General features: G+C 46.1%; 1 protein-coding gene across 5 annotated transcripts in view; it reads right to left on the reverse strand.

Annotated features, from left to right (window-relative positions):
- The window catches only part of pcdh7b (protocadherin 7b), a 107,533-nt gene extending 98,910 nt beyond the window's left edge, over positions 1-8,623 (reverse strand). For 4 of the 5 annotated variants that reach the window (XM_071459172.1, XM_071459171.1, XM_071459174.1 and 1 more), the window contains exon 1: positions 4,033-8,623. In XM_071459172.1, the coding sequence (XP_071315273.1) occupies positions 4,033-7,107 (3,075 nt within the window). In that variant the 5' untranslated portion in view covers positions 7,108-8,623. The remainder of the gene's footprint in view (positions 1-4,032) is intronic. The other variant, XM_071459170.1, reaches the window with a different exon arrangement.
- Positions 8,624-10,440: the final 1,817 nt, after the last annotated feature.

Genomic DNA, 10,440 nt, shown 5'->3' on the forward strand with positions numbered 1-10,440 from the left:
GGCGCTTTGAAGTGCAATGATAAAACAAAAGCTGATGGCTTGTGCTAATTCGATGGCTAAGTGATTTCATTCCTCACCACATTATGGTTGGACAGCATTTATTTTCTGGCACACGAGAGAACAGAAGCTACTGCCAAAGGTAATAAAGTTAAGTGTTCTGTTAAGTGCATACACCACTCATCAGCTTTCAGATGCAGGGATTGGACACAGGTATGTAAAGAGCAGCTAGAACAAGCACAATATTATAGCCGCACATGGCAAGAAAATATATGAATAGCACAAGCTGCAATCAATGGAGTTACAGGAAGATGAAATAAATGTCAGGTCTGTTTCCCTCCTGTTCAAGCTCTCAACAGCTGCTGGCTGACATGTTGACTTCTCCCCCACAGTTGGATAAGATAAAATAAGATGAAACTTCATTGGTCCCCACAGGGGAAATTCACTTGTTATATCAAATGAGAATTAAAAAGAGTGTTTGATAAATAAAAATGATATGCACGAATGCACCTATCAGATATGCAGATATGACCTGGGATCATGGTGTGAGTGTTAATGCACAAGGGTGAAACATTAGATCAATATAAGGATAAATGAATAAACAGGATATCTTGCCTCAGTACAGAGGGACCTGACTGTAGTTGTAGTGTTGTAAGTGATGGGAGACAACAACAGTCCGCTACTGCTAAAAAGTCTGATGAAGGACTGGCGGTCTTGCTCCTATTTACACTGTGGGTGTAGCAGTCTGTTGCTGAAGGAGCCCACAGTGTCACACAGAGGGTGAGAGGTGTTGTCTAACAGCTTGATGAACATTACATCCTCCTCTCACCCACCACCTCTCTGGAATCTAAAGGACGGTCCAGGGCAGAGATAGTCCTCTTAACCAGTCTCTCCGTGCTTCAGCCTCCCAAGCTGACCAATGCCTAAAAGACTGCTGATGCCACCACTGTGTCATAAACTGTTCTCAACAGTGTCCTGCACTCTACAAAGGACCTCAAACTCCTCAGCATATGGAGACAGCTTTAGCCCAATTTCATCTGTGTTATCCGACCTGCCCATTTCCATATCCAACCCCTGGATGTTCACCGGCGTAGTCTGGGGCACCTTCCTGTGGAAGTCTATCACCATCTCCTTTGTCTCGCTGGCGTTTATGTTAGCTCAGCTTAATGACTGTTTAAATGTCTGACGGGGCTCACCTCACCGATAAACTCCCTCAGTTGCCTGGTTACCTGCCCGAGCGGGCTGCCTGTGCAGTTATTGTAAGATCAGGTAGGCGAGGAGGGAGGAAGACGGAACCCAATACCTCTGAGATTACAGTCAATGGTCAGCACTATTCTCTCTCTCCCTCCCCGTCTTTCTCTCTCCACCCGACCCCAAAGTCCCTTGTGGAACAGTAGGGGCCATTCTCTATACCGCTAACAGGGCCGTCTTTCTTGTGCCTGTCTCTATCTCTTCCCACAGATGGACAAAAAGAGAGGGAGTGGTAAAAGAGAAGGGTTTGTGGGTGAGGGCGTGTACATCCATGTAGTGTGTGTGCGAGAGAGAAAACACACACAATGAAAAATAATCCCTTATCATTACTTGTCATAAATCTTAAAAGGGAGAAGCCTCATTTGTGGCTAAATGTGGTAAAATCTAAATTATCTCAGAGAAGTAAAAAAAGTATCACCTTACTTTCGAAGAGAAATACGAACCCTAACCATCGTCTTCTTTAAAGTCATAATTTCCTGCCACTAATCCAGATTTTGAACAAACTGTTCCACTAACCGAGGCACACAAGTGTCCTTGAGTGTTTTATTATGTCTTATTCAGCTGTAGTGGCACTTACCTGACGACAGAATATTTTTAGATGCAGCATCCCTAAAATCAAGAGCATGACCGCTTCACCACTTAATCGAATACAAAGGTTGCTGTTTAAAGCTGTAATTGGAGCACATGAACACACACCTTCTTTTCAAGCCATTAAATTATGTTCTATTCACCCCGTCTGAATGTATCAATTGTGAGTATTTACTGAGCCCGTGGGATATAAAAGGCAATTTTAATGTCTGCTAGCTACTGTATATTAAAAGCTTAACTGGCTACATCACACAGCAAACATTAATGATATCGCCCAGTAGGCCACTAAACACTTTCTTTACTATTTTATTACAATTTAAGTATTCAAACTGTTTGCCCCAAATACTCTTTATAATCAGTGCAGATTGAGTTTTTGTCCAAGACACTGTATTCTAACAAATGCACAGTCCATAAAAGTTACTGCAGCATTAATGTAGAGAGTAAATAAATAATTATATAAGTGGAGCATAGTGACACACAATACATGCTGCTGCCGCAGCAGCAAATAGAGTGCCCTTTTAATTATGCAGGAGACATCCGAAAGCAACAGCACTCCTCACACCCTGGGAAGCAGCTCAGTGAATACACCATATTAGAAGCTGTTAGAGACAGAGCAGGAGAAGAGAAGGCAGAGAAGAAAAAGGGGAGTGAAATGATTTGAGAGGAGAAACAGCAAGAGGGAGGGGAGAGGGATATAGAGAGATGAGAGTGGAGATTAAAAAAGAAACCACTGCAAGAAAAAAGGACAGGCAGAGAGCAGCATTGTAAGGGGTATGATGTGGTCGAGGCAGAAAACAGAGAGAAAAAGGCATACAGGGGGAGAACAGACAGCACGGGTGGCTGCAATGCATGCAAGGGTGTATTACACAGAGCCAGAGGAGATTTTGAGGGGGGGAAAGGCCACAGTGGGCACAGAATATAAAAACATGAACGTAGAGGTATCAAGAGGAAAACAAAAATGGGAAGTGGAGGAAAAAAAAAAAGGAGAAACAATCCAGCCATGTTCTGAGAGAGAAAGCACCAGAATTCTGAAGGAGTAACGGCTGACACCACGTAAAAGAAAGATCAATAATTCATTAGACTGCCGTAGAAAACACATAAAACAACAGCGTTCCTTTGCCTGAAAACGCAAATCAGCTGACTTCATTATGTATTAACTTTGTTTCTCGCTGTTGTTGCACCTAACTGTGCAAAAACAGACCAAAAAAAAAAATAAAAAATCTAAAGACTCAACTGATAAAAGCACACATTTCCTGGAATTTGAATATCACATCACGCCACCTACACCTTTTTCCAGCACTACAAATGTTAGAAAAGAGTTAGCAAGAGGGGAAAGAAATAAAAGCAAAAACAGAAGGGAGGTAAGACGAGCTTAGAGGGTGGGTGAGAGTGGGAGAGAGGAAAAGCAAGTAGAAGATGGCAGACATTTATGTATGAGGAGAAAGATAAGGGAGTGAAAGAAACTGAGGCACAATACGAGAGGGAGTATAAAAACGTCCAATTTCACTGCTAGGTCAATGAATTGACGCAGACCCTGAAGTGCAGAAGAATGTTAATATGACCACCTGGCCAGATGTTCCTACTCAAGCCATGACTGTAAAACTGACTCACAAACCTTACAAAGCCATATTTGTGCTGCTTTCAGCCTGCATCTACCTTTCTCTCCTTTCTGCTTTTGTTCTTTATTCTCTCCCCTTCTCAAGAAGAAAAGGTAGCCTTGTCACAGACAGAGGGCAGGGTAGGGCTTGACACAGCTAAGGGGAGTGTAGCCAGCCCCCACCACGCTCCCCTCCGGGATAAAATAACTGCAAACCAAACCCTTATGTGAGCTGTCTAGAACACTCCGACACATATTTGCTAAGGTTAGTAGTTGTGACACCCCTGACGGAAAAGGCAGCCTCAACACCATGATAAAAGTAAAAAAGTTGGACATGTTTGGTCAAGTGGTAACAATACCCCTTCCTTAGCTAATCTAAACCTTTCTCTTGCCTTTTCAATATTACATGTGAATGGCACTCCAAACCAAAACAGATCAATACCACTAACTTGACACACATTAGCACCATAAAGGCAACAAGACTACTGAGACTAGCCCTGTCAGAAAGCATTATGGTAGAGAGAACACTAAGAGGAAGAAACAGAAGACATTTAAGAGTAGTGAAGGGAAAAAAAAAACATGGAGACGTATCTTCTTACCTGTTTGTTGTACTTGTTGATAGTTTGACTGCTGTATTCAGAGCAGTGGTCAGATCCAAGGGAAATGTTATCTCCGGTGCCAACAAAGGTATTGGCAGGGGGCAGGTCCTGAACTGCCTGGTGCTTTTTTCCAGCTGTTGGCGACTGTGGATGAAGCTGGACAGTGGGGAGTGGCGAACTGGACTTGTAGTGCCGGGCCAAATCGGGGCTCCCAGGCCCCCCGTTGACTGAGCGGTAGCGGCCCATGCCTGGACTGTCCGACAGCTTCTCGTTGACACCGTCATAGCGCTGCCCGTTGGGTTTGGAGGCCTCTACAGTGACAATACTGCTATAGAGCGGCTGTTTGGACTTCTGTTTCTTCTTATCTTTCTTGGGCTTTTTGGATTTGTCATGCTGCTGTGGTGTGAAAAAGTCTTCATGATCCTTCTTGCCGGCCTCATAGCCATTCTTATTCTTGGGACGGCAGTAACGGGCCATGACTACAACAAGAATAATGAGGATGACTGTCATGATGCCCGAAACTACTCCAATTACAATGCTTAACCGCTGTTTGCTTAGATCATAGTTGGGGTCACCGGCAATGTTGGTGTTGAGAGATGTGCTCAGGCTCTTAGCCACCTGGGCCTCCACAACGGTAGAATTGGAAAGAGTCTCATTAACATACACATGAACCAGAGTGGTGGTGCTCTGTGAAGGCTGCCCTCTGTCGTTCACCTGGACCACCAGTCTGTGGAGGCCATAGTGCTTCTGTTCCAGCTTCCCCACCAGTGAAATGACCCCAGAGCCACCATCAATCTCAAACAGCTTAAAGGGGTTTCCTCCAATGATGCTGTAGTTCAGGTCTGCATTGATGCCAGTGTCAGTATCAGTGGCAATGACAGTTCTGACTACTGTTCTGATGTTACTTGAAGGAGGAAGAAGGGTGTAGGAGCTGTTTAGTGGTAATGTGACTGTTGGTGCATTGTCATTTTCATCCATGACAAAAAGTGAAACTGTGGCAGTGGCGGATCTAGGAGGGTCACCGCCATCCACAGCTTTGACACGGAAGGTGTACGTAGTTTTCTGCTCTCGGTCAAAGGATAGGGTGGAGAAAATAGTCCCAGTGTCATTCTCAATAGAAAAGATGTCCTCTTCTTCTTCAATGAAAAGACTCATTTCTGCATTTTGGCCTTTATCTGCATCAATGACTGTAACCATGCCAACTGGGCTGTTCGGCTCAAGGTTCTCTTTGACATAGAAGGTGAACACATCCTGCATGAACTTTGGTTCGTTGTCATTCTTATCGGCCACAAGGACAACCACTGTTGCAGAGCCCTGAAGGGTGTTTATACCCTTATCTTTGGCTATCACTTTGAATTCGTAGCGCTCTGTTTGCTCTCTATCCAGAATGCTGTTTACTCGGATGTCTCCACTGTCTGCGTCGATAGAGAAAATCCCATTTACTGATGAGTCAAGGGAATAGGCTATTTCAGCGTTCTTCCCACTATCTGCGTCGATGGCTGCCACTGTTGTCACCCTCTCGCCAGGGGCATTGTTTTCTGGAAACGACACCTCTACTACATTCTGGCTGAAGATGGGAGGGTTGTCATTAGTGTCGCCCACTTTGACAATAAGAGAGTTATTACTTGCCAGACTGGGGCTTCCAGAGTCCACAGCCACTATGACCACATTGTATTCCTGTGTGGCTTCATAGTCCAGTGGTGCAGACGTGTGGAGGAAGTATTTCTTTTTATTCTGCTCTCCCTCCATTTCACTGGCTGGTTTGAGCTGAAAGGGCACATCCCCTACCACTGTGCAGGTCACAATGCCATTTTCCCCCTGGTCGCGGTCTGACACCTGAACTAAGGCAATGGGTGTGTCCACCACCACATCCTCAGCCACATTAGCTATACCATCTTTTAAGAAAATGCGTCCAATTTTCCGTATCTCTATAGCAGGAACATTGTCGTTCTCATCCTTGATGTTCAACACCACAGTGGCCTTGTCCGTTTTGGGAGGCTGGCCTCGGTCACGGGCCATTACTGTGAACCTCAGTTGGCTCACTTCTTCACGGTCAATGCGGTGCAACACACTCAGCCACCCTGTGCTCTCATCCAACCTCAGCAGCCTCCTTACTGACTCTGTGGCTGCCCCAAACACATACTCTATTTGACCATTAACCCCCACGTCTGCATCCGCCGCTTTGAGCTGGAGGATGGGGGCGCCCGGGGAGCTGTTTTCTGGTAGGTCAGCTTCATACACGTTCTTCTCAAACCGAGGACTGTTGTCATTCACATCAGTGATCATCACCCTCAGAATGGCCTGGGAGGAGCGAGGGGGATCTCCTCCATCCCTAACACGCAGGGTGAGCTCATAGGAGTCTCTCTGTTCCCTATCAAGCGCCCCCTTAATGATGAGTTGAGGCTGTTTCTCTCCATCAGTAGTGTCAGCAACTTGCAGTTCAAAGACGCTGCTCCTGCTTGCGCCTTCATCAAACCTCCTCTTCCCCGAGTATGAATCCCCAGAGGAGCCCAAGCGCCTTGAGTTCTCGCCATTGTCCTGGATAAGCTCGTATCTCTCTATTCCATTTCTGCCAAAATCTCTGTCTGTGGCAGTGGGCAGCAGATAAAGGGTTCCAATGGGTCTGTTCTCCTCCACAGACAGTGTCAGGACAGGGGAAGGGAAAGACGGGGTGTTATCATTTATATCTAAGATGATGACTTTTCCCTCAAACAGGTCAACCCAGCTCTGGGCTGGTCCGATGACTGACACTTCAAAATCTATAAAACACTCATTTTCATCAAATATCATTTGGCACTGCTGTAATTTTTCGCGGTCTATCCGCCTCTCATTGGTGGTGAGCTCACCTGTTATGTTGTCAATTTTGAAAAAATCAGAGCCCGATTCGAGCGTGAATGTCACCTCGCCAGACCCGGCAACGATGCCCAGGTCGGCGGCCACGTTTCCTACTCTGACATCGGCGGGTCCCTCCTCAGCCAAGCGGTACCGGAGCACTTGCTTGGCAGCGGGCTGATGCACAAGCTGCAGGATGAGCATGCAATAGTACAAATAGTCCACTGCACCAGTAGTCCTCATTGTTCTCCCCTGGAAAATGTCCACTTAGGTTTGGAAAAAAAAAATGTCAAAAAAAAAAAAAGATTTAATCACTGATAGAAAGTCCGAATATAATAAAGAAATATCGTTTTCATTAAGAGCAAAGCCCTCGGTTTCGGGATGTGTGAGACTTCATCCTCCGGACGACTTCCTACATCGCTCCTGCTGCAGTGAAAAGCAGCAAGTGCACCGGCTTCCCTCTCTCCTCTGCTGTTCCTCCCCCAGCACTGGATGTTAGTTGCTCTTTCCTTGTTTTAGTAAAAAGAAAAAAGCAAAACCGCAATGGAATTAAAAAAAAAACAAAAAACACACGCACACACACACCAGAGAGGCTCCGTGCGCTCTGATGGTGCCACAAACAGGCCTATGTGAATTTCATGCGCGTAAAAGCCAAAATGTCATAGTCCGGACATCATATCACCAGAAAGTATCATCAGTCCACAGCGCGCCGTTTTACTCACAGTTTGTGGTTAGAACCTCCTTCTCGGGTGAGGCTGCGATATTCCTCTGTCTGATGATATGTCCACGGATGTCAGGGGATCATTTAAATGCCCGCGCAGTTTCCAAACTCATCATACGGCGAGTGTTGGCTGCGCGGCGCCTGTCAGCTCTCCGATCCCGAGGATGTGAACATGAAGCAAACGACCCGTCCGGTTGGCTCTCCTGCTCCCTTCCTCCAAGTCACTTGCAAACAGCAGACATTAGATACAGTTCTCTTCTCCCTCCTTTTTTTTTTTTTTTTTTTTTAATTTTACGAGACAACTCCACGATGCACAACCTCTTGGAAATTCGAGGTTGTATTAAAAAAAATGAAACCGAAAGACAAAACTTAAAAAAAAATGTATATCCGGCGTAGTTTCTTTTTTTTTTCTTTTGGAAACATGGGTTGAATCCCTCAGTGTGTCCAGCGTATTCTGTTGCCTGTTCCCTCACCTGCAGACGCGCCGCATGTGTTGGCAGCCCCTATCTGCAGCACTGTGAGAGGGATTCACAAATGATATTGCAGTCTCTCTCTCTCTCCCTCCTCCTCCTCCTCCTCCCTCTCTCTCTCCCTCTCTCTCTCTCTCTCCACCCCCTCCGGTTTCTTCTCACCCAGCAGCGCACGTAAACAGGGTCCGACTTTGGTCTTGATCTTCGGGGTCCAGAGTCCGGCAGACAATGTTAGATGAAAGGGGACAGAGGAGGTGGATGCCTTAATGTGGTCGTTTTCACGGGTGTTTTCACGCGACGTGGCTCGACACTTTGCGTGCACATCACACACATGCCTAATGATCCCGTGGACAATATGGCGAGAAGATGTCCCTATAGAAAAAAAACAAAACAAAAAAAAAAACAAAAAAAAACTAGTTCATATATTTTACTTACTGCATTCTTGCGTTAGTGCATTTTGCAGCCTATGCAGTTTGATGCGGGGCTTCCGGCTCTGCCGCAACAGATTCCGTGCGTGACAAAACAAAATCAGAGTGCAACTTTTAACGCACACCGAGGTTGTCATAAGTTGTCTGTCTTTTCAGGGTGATGTGAAGCGGCTCCAAATGTCTGCCCAGCAGCGTACAACACAGCCGCTGCAGGACAGACGAGACGGGACGGGGACGCTGGGCGAGGGGGGGCGGGACGGGGGGGGGGGGGGGGGTGTCTGTGTGCACTGTGTGCGCAGTGCTGTGGTTTCCCTGTGGTTACTTATATGTATGCGTGTGGTCGCCAGTGGCTGTGCTCTCCGGCAGCAGCGGCGGGTCTCGGTGTCTCTTCGCCTGTACGCCGTTCAGTCCACTCAGCACCCAGGAATCTGAGACTGTGACTATTTGCATAAAGAGAAATAAAGACAGAAAAATCCTCCCCACCCACCCCGCTGCATGCCCACCACCCCTCCCGTTTTCAGTCGATCTGAGCGAGAGTGGTTTCTCATGCGGCCACTGCGCAAACCCAACTCCCTGTGTAAGATCAGTGTGCGCGGTGTGTGTCCTGCCACAGCTGCCATCCGAGCGCTTGTGATGGGTTCAGTGTGGAGCAAACACTGATGTGATGCTGGAGGGCATTCTGTCCAGCATCACACTGATGATTCTTCCGGAGGCGCGCAGTGCAAGGCAGGTAAATGAGCACATGCCCGGCGCTTGCGCGGATTCATTTACTACAAGGCGTATGCGCATTTGCGCCGCTGCCTTAAGTGCAAAAATATAAGAAATGCAGTGTTTTATTGTATGTTTCCTTTCTCTAACTTGGGATTGGTGGATGCTCCTTTGTTTTAATATAGGGGCAGTGCGGCGCTGCGTGTGCCTGTGTGAAATTACACAGTGAACGAGTGTAATGAGTGAGTGAAAGAGTGAGGGACAGAGTCGGATAGAGGGAGGGAGGGAGGAGGAGAGGAGAGGAGGCAGACAGTCTCAGCAGCTGCATCTCTCTCAGACGGCTGTCTGAATTCCAGCAGTGCCTTAATCCTTGCTTACTAGCGCCCTCTATCGTCCAACTAAAACCAGACCCAGTGACAGGGATGTGGTTGGAGTACAGCAGCCATAAGGTAAATCCAGAGACACTGCACATGTACTGTAGGCAGTGGGAGTCATTATCATCCTTTAGTTGATTAGTGTCTCTCAAACAGAACTCTGTCAAATTGTACCGTGCTGAATAATAGCTGATAGTAGGTGGGATATGTCTATATCTGCATATGACTCACAAGTTGTATGTGAATGTGATGAGGCAGATTTAATCATCACAAATTAAAAATAGAATATTTCCATCATATGAAAATGGAAGAAACGTAAAAGGCTTACAACAGAATGACAAATATGAGTATGTTTGGTTCAGTAAAGGTTATGTAATTCAAATGTTATAAACAGTATGATTCACGGGGGGAAAGGTTAAAGGTTATTTTGACCCAGTGCCAGACACAACAAGCTCAAGTTTCACCTTAAATGTATTGTCAGCAGTAGCAAATGCAGTGCATGTGACATATCACAACAGGGAAAGATGCACGTTGTTAACAATCAGAAACAATAAGTTGCTACAGTTTGCAGCCATACCTGTTTTGCACTATTATGAAATAAGAAAATAACACAACACCCCCCTTTTCTATCCAGAGATACTGAGGTACTGCGCTGGTGCTATCATGGCGAAGAGGGGCTGAATGTTCACCCAGCTCTTACTGGAAATCTCAGGTAATTTGAAAAAGATCCATTAATCACTTGTTGGATTTTCAGCAGCCAGCATGAGTCCACTGGATCAAACAGGAATTCAGAAACAAATAACAATAATGCCTACAGTGTGTCCAAAGGTGTTTAGAACAACAGGCTACAAAGTGGTATTGAGCAGCGAAGTTGA

The sequence above is a fragment of the Trachinotus anak genome, unplaced genomic scaffold, assembly GCF_046630095.1.
Source record: "Trachinotus anak isolate AG129_WGS33_773 ecotype Australia unplaced genomic scaffold, CSIRO_AGI_Tana_v1 ptg000023l, whole genome shotgun sequence".
In the NCBI taxonomy this organism is placed as follows: Eukaryota; Metazoa; Chordata; class Actinopteri; order Carangiformes; family Carangidae; genus Trachinotus; species Trachinotus anak.